Source organism: Sprattus sprattus (assembly GCF_963457725.1).
Source record: "Sprattus sprattus genome assembly, chromosome: 2".
NCBI classification, from domain to species: Eukaryota; Metazoa; Chordata; class Actinopteri; order Clupeiformes; family Clupeidae; genus Sprattus; species Sprattus sprattus.
Genome location: NC_137921.1, coordinates 28,387,325 through 28,410,400, shown reverse-complemented (window position 1 = coordinate 28,410,400; position 23,076 = coordinate 28,387,325). Strand labels below are relative to the sequence as shown.

Here is a 23,076-nt window from a genome sequence, read left to right as displayed (position 1 = left end):
ACCTGTGTATATTATGTCCTTACCAAGTGGATAGATCCTATATTGGGAAGATCAGGTTATAAAAATGAAATAGTTAAACTGCTATAATTTCAATAGCTGTCAACTATTTAAAATGAAGCCATTTCAAGAAATATTGTAACTGTACTTTTAATGTAATCAAGTATGTGAAGGTACACTTTTTTTTGCACAGTGAGAAACATTTAGGACAAGGCCTGAGACAAACTAGTTCTTTGGAGAAGTTCCCATGTTAATTTTTCTGCTACTGACCTATCAAACACTGCTTCATATTTGGAGTGAAACTTGACATTTCACACTGGTGCACTTAGGCTGATGTAGGGCTATGCTGTCCCCAAAGTACATTCAAATGAAATGGATTAGGAACAAAATTATATAATTCCTGTCAAACATTTAATACAATGGTGTTCAGAGTATGTTGCAAGTTAAATAAAGTACAGCAGATAAGATGTATCACTGTACAGGGGGATATTTTGAGCTGCTGTGCGTATATTATGTGAACGCCAACAGGAAAAATGCATGATTGCTAACCTGTGCTGTACCAAGCTCTGTCTGCCCTTTATTTACTATGGGAACATGGCATTAAGTGTCTGTAGCCACTCAGATGGTTGTTCATGTGAAGAAATGTGCTACCTTACCGTAGTTTTCCTTTATTTATAAATACATATTTCTACAACTTTGTATACATATCAGTGGTGACATTATTGACAAATGGAAAGATTCCATGATCTTCCAGTTCTGTCGACAGACCTCTGTCCAAAATGAAGAGTTTTTCCATATATTTTCCAGTCATTTCCTGGAACTGCACATTGATTACAGTGTAGACAAAAAGAATCACTGATCACGCTCATGTTCTTGTTGCACCCTGTGAACAGCTTGTTGTTGCTGTGTGCCAAGCAGTTGTCCTCTCAGCTCCCTGATCTCAGCAGGAGCCACACGGCAGCATCCTCCTGCCAAACAGAGCTCTCAGTCAGTGAATACAAAAAGGATCAGGCCTAATGACGTTCATGACACAATTAAATGCACCTACCTATCCAAGAGGCACCCAGAGCTGCCCACTCTTGTGCCTGCCAAGCAAAAGACTGTGTCTCCTTTGAGGTTTTCCACCTTTACATAAAATGCAGAACAGATCATACGAGCACTATGCTACATGTTACATTCTGTTAAATGCTATTTCTTGTTTTATTGCAGAGTCAACAAGTCTGTGCTAAAATCCACTGAGGTTTTAAGTAGGCTAAACTAAGGTCCTTTTATCATCAGATTGCAATTCAGTCTGTGGGCTTTTTCCTCCTTGAACCAGACACCTTATTCAACGGCTCATTCAAGCTGTCAAAGTAATAGTTATTTTAGGGTGTCATGGAAACATGGCACTTGGACCTAATAGTCAAATAAATCACCCTTGCAGATATTTTTTCTCCAAACGTTTCTTTCAATCTTCAACCTGTCTGTGAAAGCAGTAACCGAGGACTCAAGAGTGTATTCAGGGGCTTAAATGGACTCACCCAGTACCAGGCTCCCAGCCCTCTCCACTGTTGGGGTAGACTATCCAGCTGATGTCAGGACTCCTGTGCACCCCAACAGACTCTAGAAGAGGTTTGATCAGTGCGGGGGGGCAGCAGTTCACCCCTACAGCAACCAGTTGCTCTGATCTACAGGCCATTTCCACAGCTTCGCTAAATTTCTTCCCATTTGAAATAGTTTGTGCATCCTTAAACATATACATTTTATTAGTCTGATTGAACTGACATATAACAAATACCTGCTATTAATATCACTAAATATTTGGCATAAGGGTTCCCAACCAGAGGTTATGTTTAAGAACCTGTGTTGTAGAGCAGTACTGTTAGCATGATGTGCTGTCACGTTACCTTACAGGAGAAAGACAGCCAGGCTTTCGTGTCTGGAAACTCTCTCAGCAGTTCCACTAAGGCCTCTGCTTCTTTAAAACTTGGTATAGTTTCCATGGCAATAAGATCAGCACCAGCAGCAACCAAGGCATGAACCTGAGGTCTGTGCCAGGCTTTCAGCTCCTGAGAGAAGAGGGCAGATGCCTCAGTCACTAGGTGGCAGGCTATATGAGATGGCACACGCATGAAACACTTCACTCTTGAAACCTCACCTCAACACTCATGCCAGCTTCATATGCTCCAGTGTATTCAGACCCATCATGAAGATATGCACCATAGGCACCCACAGAACCTGCCACCAAAGGCTGCTTTCGCTCTTCAGGAGAAATGTTTGCATAAACAAATTGGCAGGGCTGTGCCACCACTGCTAAATAATTCAGCTGTAAAGACAGAGTATCAAACAGGCTTATGTGTCAAAACTTTCCACACAGGCATCTGTTGAGTGACTTGCCTGTTAAGAAAAGCCTGGACAAGTCTGGGACATTAAAGATTAGAAGACAAGCAGCAGATCTGGCTCAAATCCATTATAGAGTTAACTGCTATCAGTCTCAAAAGATCTGGATTACCGGTACTGACAGGATCAATTAAGGCACCATGAAGTTTAAAGATCATATTTGATTTCTCATTTTTTCATGTTGGTTCTCAGATGGAGCAGAATGCAGGCCCAACCTGATGGAAAGTTATCAGATGTGAAGTCACTGACGGCCTTCTTAGCCAGCTGCACCCCTGACCTCAGCAACTGCTCAGCCTGGTCAGGAGTTTGGCTCAGGTGTTGCACGAACCCTTCTATGCTGGCTTGGTATGTAGCTGTTGTGATGACATCAGCACCGCTACTGAGGAATCTGTAAAGGCAAATTAGAGAACAACCCAGGCAGGAGAATCACAATACGTTTGTGAACTTAACTAAAGTAAAGTTACTTAAATCAACACAATTTTCACACATTCTTTTTAGAAGGTCATACCTATAATGTGCATCCACGACAGCCTTAGGGTTTGTGTGCAAGAGTTTGGCACTCCACAGTGGATCGCCCTGCGAGGTTGTAGACAGTGAAAACATGCATTTCCACAAAACTGTACAATTTGGTGTAATGTAATGTATCGACGATACCTGTATTTTCAACCCAGCTGCTTCCAGTTCTGTTGACAGACCTCCGTCCAAAATGAAGAGTTTTTCCGTATATTTTCCAGTCATTTTGTTTCAGTCATTTACCAAAATGGTCCTCTCTTCAAAAACGGCATTTGCTCTATGAAACCAGATATAAAATGAATAGCCGCCCTCGACAACACCAAGTCAACACCGACCAACACAGATCTACCACTGTGTCCAAATGATAAATGGCAAAGTCCTTCTCTGCTAATAAGTTACTTTGTCACAAACTAACTATCGTCGTGTCACAGCCACTGTACTTTTTCTGTACTGTATCTATGCCGCAATTCTTGCTGATCAAGAATCCGTTCTCAAAATCGGAGTAGATATGGCTTTCCATTTGAATATGAAACAAAACTGATTTGAGGAAGTGACTTTACAATGTAGGCTACAGCACCAGCACCAGCACCTCGAGGTATATTTGTCTCCATTTTACGGTAGGTCGGCCACGCTTAGGGACCACGCTGCTATTGGTCAATCTGCGATTTCAACTTCCGGCTCCAAAAAATATGCGCATTTTCAGCGCTTGCATGTCAAGAAACACAATTCATTATTATTTATTATTATTAGTTAAGGCACTGTACAGGTAATATTGGCATGGCCCTTACATGTACGGACAAGTTAAGGCACAGTATAGCTAATATTGGCATGGCCCTTACATGAACGGACCAGTTTAGGCACTGTACAGCTGATATTAGCATGGCCCTTACATGAACGGACCAGTTTAGGCACTGTACAGCTAATATTGGCATGTCCCTTACATGAACTGACCAGATTAGGCACTGTACAGGTAATATTGGCATGGCCCTTACATGAACGGACCAGTTTAGGCACTGTACAGCTGATAGCATGGCCCTTACATGAACGGACCAGTTTAGCAATGTACAGCTAATATTGGCATGTCCCTTACATGAACGGACCAGTTTAGGCACTGTACAGGTAATATTGGCATGGCCCTTACATGTACGGACCAGTTAAGGCACTGTACAGCTAATATTGGCATGGCCCTTACACCTACGGAGCAGTTAAGGCACTGTACAGGTAATATTGGCATGGCCCTTACATCTACGGCGCAGTTAAGGCACTGTACAGGTTATATTGGCATGGCCCTTACATCTACGGACCAGTTAAAGCACTGTACAGGTAATATTGGCATGGCCCTTACATCTACGAAGCAGTTAAGGCACTGTACAGGTAATATCAGAATCAGAATCAGCTTTTATTGGCCAAGTTAGTTTGCACAAACAAGGAATTTGTCTTGGTGCAGTGGCTCTCAGGTGTGCTTACACATATTACACAAATATACATCACAACACAAAACAATACAACAGTGCAAAACAATACAGCAGTGCAAAACAATACAATACAACAGTGCAATGGTCAACAAGTCTTAAAAAATATATACAAACAATAGTTCAAAGTGGAGAGTCCAGGAAGAGCAGGAATAAATAAAATACAATATGGTATGAGTATGACGGTTATATAGGAAGGGTGGAATAAATAGACATGGTTGCAGGGGTAATTGTACAATGAGTTATTTTTTTTTTTTTTTTTACAGTGCCACAGAGGGTTAGCTGTTCAGGAGAGAGACAGCAAGAGGGAAGAAACTGTTTTTGTTTCTGGAGGTTTTGGCGAACAGAGATCTGTAGCGCCTACCAGAGGGGAGGAGTTGGAACATCTTGTGTCCAGGGTGAGAGGGGTCTGCAGTTATTTTTCCTGCCCGCTTCTTGACTCTGGATGTGAACAGGTCTTGAATGGTGGGCAGGTTGGCACCAATATTGGCATGGCCCTTACATCTACGGAGCAGTTAAGGCACTGTACAGATATTGGCATGGCCCTAGTTAGCAGGTAGGTTTCAGTCGATAAAATAATAAGTAAGTTTCAGTCGTTCACATATACATTTATTCATTTAGCAGACACATCAGCAGGGAGACGAACTAACGCACAACTAGTAGGGAAGTTTCAGTCGGTTTAGTAGGCGCTTCAGCAGGGAGACGAACCCACAATCTTCTCATTACTAAACTCTCTACCTCCTTCACCACTGTCAGTTGATATTTGTGTGATTATTTATTAGGTAATATTTGTGCAGCCCATAAAATTAATTATTATTTATTATTATTAGTTAAAGCACCGTACAGTTGATATTTGTGAGATTATTTATTAGGTAATATTTGTGCGGCCCATAAAATTAATTATTATTTATTATTATTAGTTAAGGCACCGTACAGTTGATATTGGCATGGCCCTTACAATTACATCTACGGACCAGTTAAGGCACTGTTCAGGTAATATTGGCATGGGCCTTACATCTACGGACCAGTTAAGGCACTGTACTTGTAATACCTATTGGCATGGCCCTTTCATCTACGGAGCAGTTTAGGCACTGTACAGCTAATATTGGCATGGCCCTTACATCTACGGAGCAGTTAAAGCACCGTACAGGTAATATTGGCATTTCTTTTTTAGATCAGTGCGGATATAGGCTTGCACATGTCTCCTGGCAAGAGGTCGTAGTAATACTTCCGGTTGGGATTGTTATAGTTAGCTACATGTTCAAAATGAGTTGTTTTCCGTACACATATGGAATGCCAAGGGCTTCTGGCTTTTAAATGCTTCCTCAATGTGTGTGTTGCCATGGTTACGAGACTCCAAGCTCACCGTCTGTTAGCGAAAGCGCAGAGCTACCAAACGTCAGCAGAGGACCCCTACAACAATGGTAAAGTTAACTAAAGATTTAACTATGTGTGTGTTGAGTTTGCAGAATGTCCTCCTCCAACGCATTAATCAAGTTAAGTGTAATTCAGACATTACTGCATGTTAACATTTTGTAGGATACGTCGCCAAGTTAGTTTAACTGCTTAGCTAACATTTACTGGCAACGATGTTTGGTTGCTGCTTGTGTTACAGGCAATGGAATGCACTGCCATTTATCTACTTAACCTAAAACGTGCGAATTGAGCAATTGGAGTTCATTCGTTAAAATATTACACATTTAGCAATGGAAATGAACGTTTTTAAACAGATTTAGGAAGCTAGGATATCGTAGCTGATTTGACACTGTGTATGTAGCTATCATTAGTCATATTGTAAGCTGAAAACTAACTTTTAATTACTCTGAAACCTAAATAGCTAGGTATGCTAGATAGATAACTAGCCATTCGCCTTAACCCGGCTCATCATAAGCAGTCACATCTTTGTATCCACTGACTGGCAGACTTGACATAATTTAGTACTTAACCTATGAAAGTTACAATCAACAACATACATAGCATACGATAGCTATCCAACGTTATGCTACGTAGCTCAACGTTAACACGGGGCATATAAACTAGCTAACCTACCGCGGAGCTGTGCAATGCATTCATTTTGAATTATTTGTTCAAATGTGTTATGTGTGCAACGTGATGTAAATGTTGGAATGATAACAAGAATACATATAAATTGAGTTGCTTATTGACATGGCGAGGCATAACACACCATGATTTTTCTGTTCAAATCCATATTGCACCACTAGATGTCAGGGTTAGCATAGTCTTTTGGCCCTCTGCCTGCCAAGTCACCTTTTGCATTGCTAAGAGGGTTTATGCAATTTACCTTTTCATTGCTTTGAATAGAATATTGCTATTTGAGCATCACTTACTGTTGTAATATTTTGTTTTCCATGATGTGATATCATTGATGGGCATGGCTGGTCTAATGCACTGTTCCATCCATGCAAGGATTCTGTAAGTATTACAATAACAAACTGTATGCAAATCAATCTGTGAAACAAAGTATAAGAAATAAAAATAAAAGCCTGCACAGCGGAGCTTATGTTAGCTGGTTTCACATTTACCTGTAGCTGCGTGCAACAGTTGAATAGCGGAACTGCTTGTTTGCTGAGCAGTTATTTGAGAGATTATGTGGCCTCACCTTCCAGATTGATTTTGCCAGTGTGCAACAAGTATGACTCACTTTTACAATAACATGCTGCCATCCAATTCTTTTTTCTATGCTACAACAAGCACATACAAGAAGACTAACCAAATTCACCAGACAAGTTTTGTTTCCTTAACTCTAACCACAGGGCATTTTGCAACGGTCTTGCTAGACGTGATGTTTTGGATGTGGTTCAAGCTTACATGCCCTTTCCTTTCTATTTATATGGTCTAACGGCATGCTTTGGTATGGCGTCCAAACCTGCACTTGACAGTGAAGTGTTTATTGGGGTTTAATGATTTATTGATCTTAAAACAGTATTTCTTGCGAAACTGAGAATTCTTAGAAGTCATAATCTGCTCTGCTCATGGTCACATCAGTAGAACTCGATTACAGTTATTTTTCTGTGAAACACACAAGTTAATGTTAAGATAGATTCCGTGATTTTAATCCAACACACTACACAAATTCATCAAATTGCTCCTCCAGCTGTCCGTTCAGTGTGTTTCCTCACAAGACTCCAGTGTCCGCTCACAGTCCTGGTGCTGTAAATGGACCAAGCCATGGACAATTCCAGTTCAAAAGGGAGGGGCGTAGTTTGTTTGTAGTTGTTTGTAGTTTGTAGTTTGAGTCTTGGCCTTTAAACTGTGCGGTGGTAGTAAATAATGGCCAGTTCTTTGTGGTCTGTATTTTCCTACCTTCCTGTTTCTGCTTTTCTGACAAGCAAACCTCTTATGAGTCATGATTGCTAAGAGAGTGAGTAGATAATGAAATAACTGGGGGGAGGGAATTAGGCCTACCCTTTAAAGTTATTTTTAATAGCCTCTTCTGCTTCTACTGATAAACCACAATATTAGGCTATGTTGTTATGAGCCTTCAGTGTTACACTTGCAGTATGAACCACTTTCTAAAACTTGTATTCCAATTAAAGACGTTATCTCTTTATGCCTGCCTCAAAATTTGTTTCAACTGATTTGTCGGCGTGTGCATGTTGCCAGCGCCAAGTGTTTCAAATCATAGTGCCTGGACATGGAGACAGTATGTGTTTGAGAATTTGTTTGTTGGGTTTCCAAGAAGAGGTCTTTAGTTTCCTTTGTGGACAACCACAGGCCTTTTAAGTCACTTCTCAATGTTCACTTCTGTGGCTTGAGTTTAGAAGATAGCATTTGGACAGCGGCGGGTTAGGAAACAGATGCAGCCCCAGATTTGGTGTAGACCCAAAATGGATCAGTGCGGTTCCAGGTCCAGCTCCAGGGGGGTATTCTAAGTACATGGTTTAGTGACAAAACTGGGTTATATTAAGTCAGAGTAAGAAGTAAAACCCCTAGTACAAGAGCCCAATGGCTTAATTCTCCTGGCAAAATTCTTCTTTTAGGAGGTTTACCACTTACTTTGAGTTAACTTATCCATCCATCTTTGTCACTAAACCACGTACGTGGATACCCCCCAGAGTCTGCAGCTTTCTAGGCAGTGTTTTGGTGTCTGGGGTCCATAAGCCTGTGATCCACAGCTGTCCTTGGGTAAACTCTGACCTTCTGTTCTGACACCAGATCTCTCGTGCCTGTAAGCCATTCACCACCTCCAGGATGACAAACATGAGGAATCTGGGGATCCCAGCGAGCTGCTTCACAGACGTGGCAGAGAGCCAAGGCACGTTTCACACAGAGTCTTCACTCATGTGTCAGAAAGATAAACGCCTCAGGGTCATGCAAATCTTCCTCACAATAGGCAGTTACTTCATTTTTGAGTTCAATTTTCATGGCATGTACTCTTCAATAATAGAAGATCACATTACTGTTTATTTACATGAGTGGTAGGCTTAGGGCATAGATTTCACTGACACTGTTACAGTCACAGACGTTTTTATCCAAAGTGACTTTCAAAAAAGGTATGCAAGCTAATAAGGGTTCAAGGGGGAAACTATGACAAGCTATGAGAACCATGCCTCAGTTTCACCAGACTTAGGTGCCGGGTTGGTATGAGAGAAAGGGAGGAGAGGGAAGTATAGATTTTTTTAAATGTGACATTGTGTTGGTCATACAGGAATTTGAAAAAATCTATCAGCCCAGCAGTTATAAGTATCAAATGTTTTTTCTGTTTTGTGTAAATGCAGGCTAAATCAGTTCTGGGTTCTGACTGGCATCCATGTTGGTTGCGCTTGTGATAGTTGATGAAATCAATAGTTCCCTAGTTGGGTTTGACAGTGGGGGATGACTGTAGGACACTGGTATGGAGTCATTTTATTGGTACGCCTCTGTGTTCACAGGAAACAGTAGTGGCTCTACTAATATAGGCACTGAGCCGCTGTTCATTTGCCCAGAGATGTCTGTGCTTGTCAATACTATCAGCAGCACAGCTGCCTGTGCAGTAAAAATAGTTTGTGTGGCTGGGGGCAGGGCCCACCAGACAGATAAACTGCTCAATTATGTGAGCAAGGGTCTCAGATCTGAAGCACACACACACACACACACACACACACACACACACACACACACACACACACACACACACACACACACACAAACACACAAACACGTGCGCTCACTCTCTCTCTCTATCTGTATCCCTCTCTCTCTCTCTCTCTCTCTCTCTCTCAAACACACACACGACACAGTGGAGGGATGAAATTAAATGTTGCTGTGTTAGTACAGTGGTTCTAGTTTGATTTGCTGGTTGAAATATATGTGGTTGATATGAGGTTTGTTTCCGTTAGTGTCAGCCTTCTTAAATGTCATAGGCTTTATTGTGAAGGCTACATCCTCTGAATAAAGTAACAGCTAAAGCAGTTCTGTATCTCTTTGGTCATATGGAGGGCAGCTTTTATCATTACAAATGATTAATGGTTGTTTCTACAAACCATGTATTATCAATGGATTACTATTTTACGGTTTTTATTACTACCAAGAGGTTAATGATTGATCAGACAATGCGAGTGAACAGGTTGTGCAGATCTTCCTATGACTGATTAATGGTACTGTTTTGATTGGGCCTGTTATGTGTGGGTAGACTTTAGGAAAGCTTTGGGATAGATAATGATTATTAGTTTGACACCAGGCCATGATGCTTCATATTCCAAACACCAGTAATGAACTGAGTTTAGTTTGACCTTGAGCGCCATTTGCAGCAGCAAATGTCCCATATCAGGAATATTTACAATGAAAGCAAATTCACAGTACTGGGGTAGTGTTGCAAGTAGGTGTCATGTTTGGTCTCCCATAAACGGTGAAAAGCTCCAGGCAGTTATTCGTCCCTCCACCCACAGGGTGGTGGTATGGCGTGGCGGAAACGGTGACTTCACCCCTCCATGTTTCATTTCAAGGGCATTACTGATTGGAGACAAGGGTGAAAGCAGAAATGTGAGACACAGAGAACATTTCTCAGAGGAGACGCCCCCCCCCCCCCCCCGCCACACACACACACATTCTGTGAAATCCCACTTGAGTAGTGTCTCTTCTTGGGATTCCTTGTTCTGTTCCACACACAAACATACACACATACACACATACACACACACACACACACACACAAACGCACACGGAACGCGGAATGCTGGGGGAAACAAACCTCATGCTGTTGGTGGTTCACAAGCTGCAGCAGGGTCACACTGACATGGCAGGCTGCCTGGGCTGTCACCTCTAGGCCGGGGTCATCCAAGAAGCTGTGTCTGCCTGTCTGCAGGAGCTGGAGGTCAGCTCCATGACCCCCACCCCCCTCCCCTGCACCTCCTCTCCTCTCCCTCTGCTCACTGTATGCTTCTGCTTCTCCCCAGGATGAGCGCTTCGCCTTCCTGGCCGAATGGTACGACCCCAGTGCCGCACTCCTGCGGCGCTACCAGCTGCTGTTTTACCCAAAAGACGGCACCGTGGAGATGGTGAGTGCAGAGGGGTTCTGGGGAAGGGCAGAAGTGCCATTCTGTGTCTGTAATTATCACATCCGAGGTTGATAGCGTCCCTCTGCCATAGGAACTCTTGTCGTGATGAGTCGTAAATCTGTGTATGCGATCAGAGCTCTGAACGTCACGTTGCTTATAATCCTGTTAATTACCCCTTCCTCTAGGCTTTCAAGATGGCCTCCTGAAATTAGTGCTAATAGAATTACCCCATGTCCCCTCCACTCTTGTCTCCCTTTACTAATGGCCGACTGCATTGCTGCTATTGATCTTCCTGTGGTTAGGAGTCTGTATTATCGCTGTTTGTGATTGGTATTATGGAGTGAGACTGCGTTTACCCTTGAGTTATCATTGACCTCAGCCCTCCCCTCCTCTTCCCTTAAATAGTTTTCTCTGATATGTAGATCTTTGATTAATTGAGCACGAAGCAAGGATTTATGATTCATTGAAGAGTACATTGAAGGCTTATGTCTATACTCCTTATTAACTTTCCTGGAAGTCTGAGTATTGGTTCCCCTCTTATATATGATTCATGTTGTGAATGTCGCAAAAATTTTCCTATTTTGTCCTGTTGCAGAAGCAATCCATCATTCTATCACATGCTACTTTCTGTGTGGTCTTCTGTGATTAGTCCTGTCAAAACCATTTCAATTTTCCCATGTCTCAACAGTTCGACATGAAGAACCAGCGCATCTTTCTGAGGAGGACGAAATACGACGAGCTTCACCAGGAAGACCTTTTCGTAGGCAACCGCATTAATGTGTTCTCCCGACAGCTTAATCTTATTGGCTACGGGGACCAGTACACAGCCAACAAAATGGGCAGCAAAAAAGAAAGGTAGCCCTGGTGTTACATGATGTTTAAAACATGAAATTGAATGTGTACTATACCTTTATATACTACTGCCTGAATGTTTAGGTTGAGAATGAACCGTTTCGGCATGTTGTACTGCTTAAATATAAAATGGTGATAGTGACAGTCAGACAGTCAGACAGTGACCTCACATTGACTGAAATAATCCATTCAAAATACATACCAAGTATTCCTAAATTTAAAACTTTACAGGCTGTTAAAGACATGATATTAGGCCTTCCTTTTAGCTTGTCTCAGTACACTGGCTAGCAATGGCCAGAGCAAAAATACATTCCTATGTCACTGTGGGTCCTCATTTCAAATAAAGTAGGAAGCACTTAGTTCAGAATGTTTTGTTTTATAGTTCCTCGCCACGAAGCAGAAACTAATCGTTATTAACCAACAGATGGTGTTTACGCTTGTGCTTGCACGCCTCTTCCTGGTGACCTTCCCAGACCGAGGAGTTGTCGTCATGGGCCCTGTGTTGGGCTAAGCAACATGCTAAGCACCTGACCTCGGCAGAAATCACCTTGTGAAGTAGTGTAAAGGGGCCCACAGGCCTGCTCAGTCAGTGTGCTGCTCAATCAGTCCGCTGATTACTGATTGCCTCTCAAATGAACAAGCCAACCGACACTTTTAAAGCACGCAGTCCACTTACTCAATCAGCCAGGCTGCTCAGGGTAATCTTACTCAGCAACACACAGCCATCGTCTGCATATGCGGGCGACAGTGGTACAGGAGGTAGAGAAGTCGTTTAGTAATCAGAAGGTTGCTTGTTCAATTCCCCACTGTTGAAGCGTCCTTGAGCAAGACACTGAACCCCTAATTGCTCCTGATGCAGTGTGCCATCAGTGTAGATAAATGTATATACATTATTGTAAGTCATATTGGATAAAAGCGTCTGCTTAATGACTAAATGTAAATGTAAATCTGAGTTTGGTTGGCTTCTGTAGTTAGCAGCTGGGCCTGGGCTGGATCTGGCCCTGGTTAGTCTCCAGAGTGAGTATGCAGTGTGGGGTTTTCAAAAATGTCAATCTCTGAGACGGAGGGCGGTGAGGCAGGGCAGGGATGAGATGAGATGAGAATAGCAGCGAGAGGGACGTCTCTACAGCCCAGTGTTACTGGGCTCCCTGCCTGGCTAGATGGTAAACACGTCCAGCCTTATTTTTTCACCCCCGGGCCAGACGTGGTCAGGGCACAACCAAGCTGACCTGGTTTGTGTATACAATTGTAAGTTGTCAGTTAGTTTCCTGAATTCCTAAAGTTTCCTGAATTAATTTGAGAATATATCTTCTTTAGTTTGTGGCTTAGAGAAATGACCTTCTATAATGAGTGAGTCTGTGTGATTCACTATTCACCAAAGCTGTTGATTTTTGTTGTCTCCAGTGGATTGACATTCTTAACACAACTTGTAGCTATGGGAGCCAAAGCATCTGTAAACCCCACTTCTGTTGTTTTTGTTGTTGTTGATAGATGATAATTGCTCAAGATTACTGAGCATGAGGCAATTGTCATTGTGTGGCAGTGCATCTCATCAGTGGTCCTACTTTCACTCTCTGCACTGTGATAAATGACAAATCTTACTTGACTAAGATCTTATGTTTTTGTAGTTTGGCTTCTTTTTCCTGCCTTTACCTCCTCCTCTGTTATATTTGCTCAGTATATTTCCATGCTGTCCACAGTTTCAACATTAATATCGCTTGCATTTCTCCTCTCCCTTTTAGGACACTGGGCATGATCAAGCCGGATGCAGTCACCAAAATGGGAGATATAATACAGTTGATAACTGAAGCCAACCTTATCGTCACAAAAGCCAAAATGACAAAGTTGACATGGTAAGCTCGTGAGGCCTGTCCTTCTTGGTGTTCTACTAGACAGGTTACACAAGAGAGTTCACACTGTAAATCACACAAGTGTGATTCCAAAGCTTCAGGCCTCGCTGACAGATGCATGTCTAGAAGTAAAAGGAATAACCGGTTTAACAAAAACAGTGTGTCTGTCTGCACACACTCCCCCACTGTGTCTGTGAAACATCTGTTTTTTTCCTATAAGGAAAGATGTGGCTGAGATATCCGCTGTATGAACATTGGCGCCTGAACTGGTTCTTTGACTTATCACCTGCAGTGGGAGGATGGGCTGTGAATGCAGGTGTTTCAACCTGAGGCTTGACTGTATTTGCATGAGAAATACTCAAATCAGCCCATAGTTGTGGTCTAACGCATGGCCACGTGGGATCTCTACCAGCCATATTCAAAGTGCAGGGCATGCTCTTTGGGATTGTCAGTCAGCTTGTTATGTGTGTATCTCTGTGGTCTGGTTGCTGAAAGTGATCTGGGTGGCGGTGCCTGATCATTAGATGGTAATGACTGTAGAGTAAGATGTGCTCTCCATTCATAATCCATTTATGCTTACGTGAAGCCTGCCATGGTAAGAGCCACTGGCTCCAGTAAAATACAGCACAAACAGTGGTTCTGGCTGTGGATTATCTCTTTTCGTGAAGCTTAATGATATCCGTTCTCTGAGCCCTATCATCCCATTAACGCAACCCGGCTTAAGTGTAAACAGCACCTCCGATACACAGCTCTGCAGATTAAGCTCATACAGTAGCTCTGCCTAATTTTGTCAAAGTGATTTCAGTGCCTCTCAAATGCTGCTGCTGCGTCCGGGAGGAGTACGGCACGAAGGCTGAAGTCCCAGTGTATGAGGAGGCCTCCTGGAGACGGGCCTCCTCCCCTGAGCCCGGGCCAGGTAGGAGGAGCAGAAGAGAGGCCGGCTCCTTCCAGGCCGCTCTGCGAGCAGACGGTGGCAGCACTGATCCTGACTATGCAGAATAATTGAGCGCACAAGCAACCGCGCTCGGCTTCCTGATGAATGTGCAGAAATACAGAAAGACCCGAAGCATAAAAAACTACAAAGACTGGAAGCAAGCTATTTCTGCGTGCCCCACATCCTGTCTGTGGAGTATTTTTATTTTATCCATAGAACACAAACAAGGCATTCAGTGGAGGGTTGTGTACTAGTTCTGGTTGCTTTGTGAAAGACCTCACCAGGTTCAAGACACAAGACAACATGTTTGTGATGGGATATCTGGCTGACTGCCTACTTCATAATTGGAGGTTCAAGTTCACAGGGGACAGCATGACTGATATCCGAAGCCCATATAGAAATGCTCTTGATTTGGAAAATGCCTGCATTTGCCACACCTTGCCATGAGTTCTAACTTGCAAATAAACACACAAAAACTCTGCTGCTGTTTGGGAAATGGGGCTAATCAGCTAACAGCTAATCTCTGCCTTTCACCTTCACAAGTGTCCCCATTTGTGAAGATTGATTAATGTTTAATCTTCCCTCTAGGTCATAAAAATAATGCTGGCTGAAAATAAGAGCTATTTTTTCGTCAGCAAGTTGTGGGGTAATTTAACCTACAAATACCTGTTGCCTTTTTTTTGGGATTACCAATCACTTAACAGTTCTGTCTTTCTTATAAATCTCATAAATAGTAGGGATAAATAACACATTCTATTTCCGTGTTAAATGTAAAAGTAGTACTAATGCCCTCAATGACATTGAGACATTTGAAGGTCAACAGAACAGACATTTATTGGTACTGCGAATAGAGAATAAGGGGACAAGCTCTCCCATCTGAACGTGCCTGACTCCACCTGCAGGTGGATCACAGACTTCCTGTCTGACAGGAGGCAACACGTGAGGCTGGGGAAGCAGGTCTCTGACTCCCGGACTATAAGCACTGGTTCCCCTCAGGGCTGCGTTCTTTCCCCCCTACTCTTCTCCCTGTATACAAACAGCTGCACCTCCAGTCACCAGTCCGTCAAACTCCTCAAGTTCGCGGACGACACCACCCTCATTGGACTCATCTCTGGTGGGGACGAGTCTGCTTACAGGTGGGAGATTGACCATCTGGTGACCTGGTGTGGTCAGAACAACCTGGAGCTAAATGCTTTGAAAACAGTGGAGATGGTTGTTGACTTTAGAAAGAACGCAGCCCCACCCATCCCAATCACCCTGGAAGACTCCCCAGTCCACACTGCAGAGTCCTTCCGCTTCCTGGGCTCCATCATCTCCCAGGACCTCAAGTGGGAGCTGAACATCAGCTCCCTCACCAAAAAAGCACAACAGAGGATGTACTTCCTGCGGCAGCTGAGGAAGTTCAACCTGCCAAAGACAGTGATGGTGCACTTCTACACCTGCATCATCGAGTCCATCCTCTCCTCCTCCATCACCACCTGGTACGCTGCTGCCACTGCCAACGACAAGGGCAGACTGCAGCGTATCATCCGCACTGCTGAGAAGGTGATTGGCTGCAATCTGCCATCTCTACAGGACCTGTTTGCCTCTAGGACCCTGAGGCGGGCAGGTAAGATTGCGGCCGATCCCTCCCACCCGGGTCATAAACTCTTCGAGGTTCTCCCCTCCGGCAGGAGGCTGCGGTCCATCAGGACCAAAACCTCACGCCACAAAAACAGTTTTTTCCCTACTGCTGCTGGTCTCATCAACAAGGCCCGGGTCCCCCACCTGTCTTGGACTCTTGCCCCTCCCCCACTCCCCAAATCTGAGTTATGTTAACTCACATCTCATTTCACTCCTTTACATTGCACATTCACTTTTGCACACCTGCACTGCTTTCTTTTGCATTTTACCCCTTACTTTACTTCTTTATATACACTCTATTTATATATACATCTGTTTACATACTGTGTTCTGTAGTACTTATGTTATGTCTAGTACTTAGTGTGCTCCTATGTTTTTATGTTATGTAGTAGTACTTACTTATTGTGTGTGTATGTTTGTGTTTTTATGTTTTTATGTTTACTGTATGCACCTATGCACCAGAAAAAAATTCAAGTAGGCGCATACCTACGTGACAATAAATCTGATTCTGATTCTGAATCTCTGCTATCCACTACACTCACTACACTGTCCTATCTTTACATTGACATGTGCATTTTGTCTTAATATAGGATTGAGTGGAGATATGCTGGGTTTACCTGATCATTCATTAACTGTGTGCACCTTTATGGGGTTCTTGCAGGAAGCAGGCGGCAGACTTTTACACGGAACATCAGTCAAAGTCTTTTTTCAAGTGAGTCTCATTGGGGTGAATGATTGACTAGAGGGTGTTGGACCTGCTGGGGAGTGTTTCTCAAATGACCATCGTGGTCAAACTACCAATCTCAGCGTTCTGCTGACATTGAAGTGACTTTGCTGTGACTTTGAAAGGTCTTCATTTCAGCATTTGGATGCCAGTTTTGTCACTTTCGATGGTCCAGTGTTACTTTAGTCAAGTGGGTTTGTGACTCATCAGTTATGTTCAAACATGTTCATTTGGAAATGGCAAATACATAAGCAAACAAATAAATCATGCATCTACAGTATACTGGCCATTTCAAATAATTGTGAAAGTATTTGAAATTCACAGATGAACTGAGTAACTGTGATGACTGTAATGTAAAAGGGAGTTTTTCCTTTCTTGCTCTGTTGTACATAAATTACTAAAATTGAAAGTTGAATGACTGGATGTTCCCCCTCACCGGTAGTAACCTGCTGCAGTTTGTGACCTCTGGTCCGGTCATTGCCATGGAGCTGATGGGCGATGATGCCGTTTCTGCCTGGAGGAAGCTTCTTGGCCCGACGGACTCCGGCGTGGCGCGGAAAGAGGCGGCGTCCAGCCTCCGTGCCCAGTTTGGCACCGATGGCACCAAGAATGGCGTGCATGGTTCTGATTCCCTGGCATCTGCTGCGAGGGTAAAGATCTGACCTTAATGGTCTCACTAGTTATGAGTGTTGTGCCTTAAACTCTGTTTGGAGTTAGGACAGTAGACTCTCATTTCAACAAGTGCTGTTCTCTGAAGAATGGCCTCAGTCTCCTCTGACCAACCGATGTTTGCATGATTATGAAACTCTGATATGATCAGATCAGTATGAGATGTATGCTATTACGAAAAGTCACTGTGTTAGATTCCTCTTTGGGCCCGACTTGCATTCAACTGACAACGACCAAAGCAACGAGCAGTCCTACACACTTGAACTAAAGCTAATTTAAGAAGTTGACAAAATCATTTTGCTAATTTCATACCATGAGTAAGATCCTAAGCTCAAACATGGGTGTGTCAGTGCAATGGTCCCACACACCAAACGATATCTTTAGTTCATGCGCAACAGACTTTGCATGATGCTTTTCTCGTTGACCATCAATTAAATGAAGTCTCCTAATCTTTATATAGTATACATGTAGCTTTATCTTTCTTTCCTGGTAATTCTTTGTTTTTTCTTCTTCTTTGGTTCTGTTTTTTTCCCTCCCTGTGTAGGAACTGGAGTTTTTCTTCCCATCAACAGCTGGTCATGGTCCCTGCAACACGGCAAAATACACAGATAGCACATGCTGTGTTATCAAGCCACACGCCGTCTCAGAGGGTAAGGAGCTGATCACCACTCCCTAAAACCCACCCTCACCCCACTGACCTGACCTCTGACCTGTATCTTCGTGCCCCCTAGTGCCTTGAGCTGTGGGCAAACCGACCCCCCACCCCTCCCACCCATGAGCCCCTGCTCCTAATCTTCACCTCACACCCTTCCTGGCCCTGATCTGGTTTAAGGTTTAGGTTTAACCCCCTGATCATGTAGGATTGCTGCAGCTGTCCCACCATTCACCTCACCCATCAGGCATAGTGGCATAGCAGTAGCCCCAACCACTCGCCTCACGCATAGTGGCATAGCAGCATAGTAGCATAGCAGCAGGCCACACCGTTCACCTCACGCGTCAGACATAGCAGCATAGCAGTAGCCCCAACGCTCACTGAGCTCTCCAGTTGCACAATCCCAGTCTCATAGTTCACGCATGACTGGGTGCCCAAGCACAACACTCTCTCTCATGTTCCGATGGATCTGTTTCTTTGTCTCCTTTAGGGTGTAGCTGAAGTTATGGTCTTCAGGTCGATTTGTAGGGCTGAATCCATGCTTTCACTGCGTGTTGGAGTGCCTCAGCAAGGATTTAAGGATTTACTTTACTTTGACATGTTCAGACGCTTTAAAGTCTCTGCTGCAGCTGTTAGCATGTTTCTTAGTGGCTTGTGTGGCCTTGTGTTTTGAGTTCAAATTGGGCCTCAAATGTTTTAAATAGTTTTAAATAGTCAGACCGTAGGTGTTCTGGCTGACTATTTTGTGTCACAGCGCTTTTACACATGATGTGGACTCGTCATTGCTCCCACGTTTGAAAGGAAATGGTGTGTGACTGTACTGCTTCTTTCATCATGCTTATCTCACTGTGCTCATTCCTATGACTTTCTATGCAACATTTGTCTGTTTGTTTATTTCTTTGAGCATCCTGCTGAAGAAACTGACACCCTTTGCTGTGGTGATTTCCAAGTGCTTCCCTAGGTCTCACTGGTCGACCTTATCATTTATATAAGCGTCTTTCTCCCCTTTAGCCCAGACTGTTGTTATGCTCATTATATGTTGATGACTGCGTCACTCCCAAAGCCAGCGCATATTCTTAACCAACCTTCCCTCCGGATTTTTCCAAATCCCCTCTCTGATCCCTGTTCGTGGAGCATGCCTCGGGAGCGCTGACCTGTGAAATCTCAAATCCTCTGGCCCAAGCAGAGGTAGATATTTCACATCGCCGTGCTCTGACTGGACAACTAGTTGACATTTCACACAAGCGCTGCCCTCCGAGGGGCTTTTGTGTAACCTGAGGGACTCAGTAAACCTGGAGTAGATGATTCACCGTGCCCTTTTCCAGGTTTTACTGCGTGTAGATAGATATTTTTTTTTCTCCCTTTCAGCCTGTTTGTCTCAGACAGACTTACCAGATCCATGGCCGATATTTATGCTAATCCGTGGATTAGCAGATACTTTTATTTTACTGCCAACTAGGTATTGGGTGGAGCTCTGTCTTTTTAAAACTACTCGCCTCACTGCTCAGTGTGCCCTAGATGCTTTTACTACTTTCACTGTGCCCTGAAGTCATAGAGGTGTTTCAGTAGATTGCCTCGGCCTGCCAATGGAAACTAAGCTTGTGTAGAGTGGTGGCCTATGGAAGGGAGGTGTGCCGTCTGTGCCTGTCAGGAGTGTAGGCGGTTAGTGAAAGGGCTGCACTGCGCTGTGCTGCCCTAGGCTGCTGGTTCTCACCAAGGAGCCTTTCAATCACAGTTTACCGGCAGATTGTGTGTGAGTCACCGCGCTGGCAGGACTGACCGAAGACCCCACCGACTGTGAAAAGGAGAACACACATATTCAAATGCACAAAGAGATACACTCTCAGATACAAACACATGCATGCACACACAAACACACACACACACACACACACACACACACACACACAATATATTCAGCTGACACACACACATATATATTGCTCACACAAACACACACACAAGTTCACACTGAGCCAGCCGCCTGTGACGCTCATATCTGTAGCCACAGGTAATTCAAAGAGGATTTGGACCTAGATTACATTTTGATTGGGAGATCTGGAACCCTGCAGGTTTGCATCAAGAGCCAAATATAATGACTAATAACAAAGATCCGTCGGAGAGAGAGCGAGAGAGAGCAAGATATGGAGTGATATAGAAAGATCTGGAGTGATAGAGAGTGAGAGATGGAGAGAGAGAGCGTGCAGGACTATGGAAATAATTAATGAGATTAGGCAGCAGCCACCCTGCTAATTCTGTGGGCTGCTCATGTGATGTGGGTCCCCAGCATTGTCCGGCTTCAGGGTTACGTAACCCACATCAGAGCATTGTTCATGTATCAAACAATTCCTCAACAGTAGTCGGCCATAGTCATTTTATCAGTGTGCCACATTTTTGTTGGTCCCAGTCACTTCTCCCATATGTACTGCTTCATGTACAAATTCAGTCACTGAGAAGTTCTGTTTGGTCGAAATGTTGCGAGTGTTTCTCCAGAGCTCAGCAGAAAAGCTCATGGAATCATGGGTGTGGGTTTGGCCTGTTTTTAGCCTGGTAGGGACTAATCATGAAATAGCTTAATCATTACAGGTGCATATATGTGGCTATATGGCAGTGCAGTAAAGTTCACCGTTCCCAGCTGCCGCAAACTGGCTCGGCTCAAAGGCAGCGGCATCCTTCAAAACCTAAGTAATCATTTTCTCAGACTCACTGTCAAGGAGCTAATAATGGAAAATGAATTGCGCTCCCTCTACTTCATTATGGACATGGACTTTAAAATAGTAGCATGTGTTTATCGCCCCAGTTTTTGCTCCCGTCATTCAGAGGCTCCCCCGTGGCCAATTGGGTTGTGCTTGTGTGAAGCGTGATTTAAAAGAGTGTCCCTGGGATGGGTCATTAGGGGCAGGTTACCGGTGCCACCCTGAGCGGTAGAGATTAAACAGGTGGGCATTATTCATTAACCCTTAGAGTGTCCACGCCACCTTAGCCAAAGTCCGTCATCATAAAAGTTAGTTATGGCCGTGTGGCGCTGAGCTGACGCTGACAGCTTTGCGTCCTCCAATGAGACGTCTTGGAGGTCGTTGCTTTGTTTCATATTCTCCGCCAATGGCAGCCCTCGGCTCGCCTTTTGCTGTCTCTGGGGTCCAGCCAGTTGACACCTTCCTCTGTCAGAGAGTGCCAGCCAATGAAGCGAGCCTGTTGTGACCTCACTCAAGACTGGAATAGGGAAACGTGTTGCTAGGCACCCGGAGATCCATCTCCTAGCAACGGTGTAGGTGCGTTTGGGAGATGCTGTGACGGAACGGCGGGGCCGGGCGGTGTAGCTTGAGGAGAACAGAGAGTGCATGCAAAGGTATAATCCACTGATCAACTCAGCCTGCCCAAGGAGAAATTGATAATCTGGATATTAGTGTTTGCATTCTGAGCTCGTAGACGGCTTGCATTCCCCAGTGTTAAATTATTGAAAAAATAACTATTCCAGCCTTTGTCAAAACAAACAGTTTATCAGTTTGCAGTCTGCTCGTTGGTATTAGCAAATATTTAGCTAATTCTGTTTCATCCCTTTCGTTCCCGTCTCATTTGCTGAAGCGGTGCACTCAGGGCTGCATTCATACTTTACCCAGTGCTCTGGTGACAGGTAGCTGACAGGAAACATATTCCTCCTAGTATCCCTGGCACCTCAGGAGGCATGAATCATTGGGGGAGAGGGAGGTGTGGTAATGAGAGCAGTGAGAAACATTATTAAATGTTAAACATGTTATGAGCAGTCATTTCATTTCCTCCTAATTTCTTCCATCCTCTTTTCATATTCAGAATGCATTCAGGTGTAGTTCATGTGCATCAGTCCTAGCTCTCTGAAGGGCCTTGATATCCATTCATCCATCCATGTTTCCATCCATCCATGTTTCCATCCATCTTTCCATCCATCTTTCCATCCATCCATCCTTCCATCCATCCATCCCTCCATCCATGTTTCCATCCATTCATCCATCCTTCCTTCCATCCAATCATCATTCCATCCATGTTTCCATCGGTGCATCCATCCATGTTTCCATCCATTCATCCATCCTTCCATCCATCCATGTTTTCATCCATCCATGTTTCCATCCACGCCAATACATCAAAATTGTGCCATGTCAGGACTGCATCTGGTCCATAGTCCCTTACTAACTAAGGATCTTTACTCTTTTGACTTCAGCCCTCACCCTTCACACTGCATTAACAGCATTTAGTCACGCGTCCTCTCTATAACCTGAAGAGGTGGTATTGATTCTGTGTCATCTCATACCCACCGTGGACCCTGTTTCTGTGCAGTGCTTTGTGTTGAGGAGCTGGACCCAAAGTGTTCAATGCTGTAATCAGTGGACCTGGTTTGATTAATGATAAGCTACAGGAAGAGATGGGCACTGTCTGTGTTTCTGAGAGCAATTAAGCCAGAGTGATACATGAAATGCTGTGATGTTCATTTTGGCAGTCGAGCTTGTGCATGTCAAATTGTAATGGAAATCAGAGCAGTGGAACTGAGAGGACCAGTATTTCAGTAGTGCTTGTATGAATATGCTTTATTCATAGCCTTTTGTTTATTTCTAACATTTCCACTTTTCCGTCTCTGTCTTCCAACAGCCTTGACTGGAAAAATCCTGGGATCCATCATAGACGCAGGTTTTGAAATCACAGCATTGCAGATGGTAAGACATTTCTGAAATGTTTCTTTTTTTCCTCTTTTAAACCTCTCCCTCTTTAATGGTCCTCTCTTGTTCAAGCTCAGAAATCATGAGAGATTAAGTCATCACCTCAAAAATGCACTTAACTCTAACTGGGTCTTGTGGCCCAAAGCAAAGCTGTTTTGGATAATTAGTTGCGCTCGATGTAGATCATAACCCCCATCCCCCTCCCAGAGTAGCACAGATCATGTGA

The 23,076-nt window shown here is 43.9% G+C and overlaps 2 protein-coding genes across 2 annotated transcripts in view; one reads left to right on the top strand and one right to left on the bottom strand.

Annotated features, from left to right (window-relative positions):
- Nucleotides 1-268: 268 nt before the first annotated feature.
- On the bottom strand, nt 269-3,402 carry LOC308360569 (homocysteine S-methyltransferase YbgG). The gene is made up of 8 exons (XM_080832556.1): nt 3,031-3,402; nt 2,885-2,952; nt 2,592-2,764; nt 2,135-2,238; nt 1,884-2,045; nt 1,518-1,723; nt 1,046-1,122; nt 269-965 (listed from the first exon to the last, which is right to left on the bottom strand). The coding sequence occupies exons 1-8, from the start codon at nt 3,112-3,114 to the stop codon at nt 850-852; spliced, it is 990 nt and encodes a 329-aa protein (XP_080688682.1). The 5' UTR covers nt 3,115-3,402; the 3' UTR covers nt 269-849.
- A 2,195-nt stretch (nt 3,403-5,597) lies between these two features.
- The window catches only part of nme7 (NME/NM23 family member 7), a 37,608-nt gene continuing 20,129 nt past the window's right edge, over nt 5,598-23,076 (top strand). The window contains exons 1-8 of the mRNA XM_080832550.1: nt 5,598-5,785; nt 10,757-10,858; nt 11,547-11,713; nt 13,453-13,563; nt 16,779-16,829; nt 17,284-17,491; nt 18,055-18,160; nt 22,783-22,847. Coding sequence (XP_080688676.1) covers nt 5,783-5,785; nt 10,757-10,858; nt 11,547-11,713; nt 13,453-13,563; nt 16,779-16,829; nt 17,284-17,491; nt 18,055-18,160; nt 22,783-22,847 — 813 coding nt within the window. The 5' untranslated portion in view covers nt 5,598-5,782. The remainder of the gene's footprint in view (nt 5,786-10,756; nt 10,859-11,546; nt 11,714-13,452; nt 13,564-16,778; nt 16,830-17,283; nt 17,492-18,054; nt 18,161-22,782; nt 22,848-23,076) is intronic.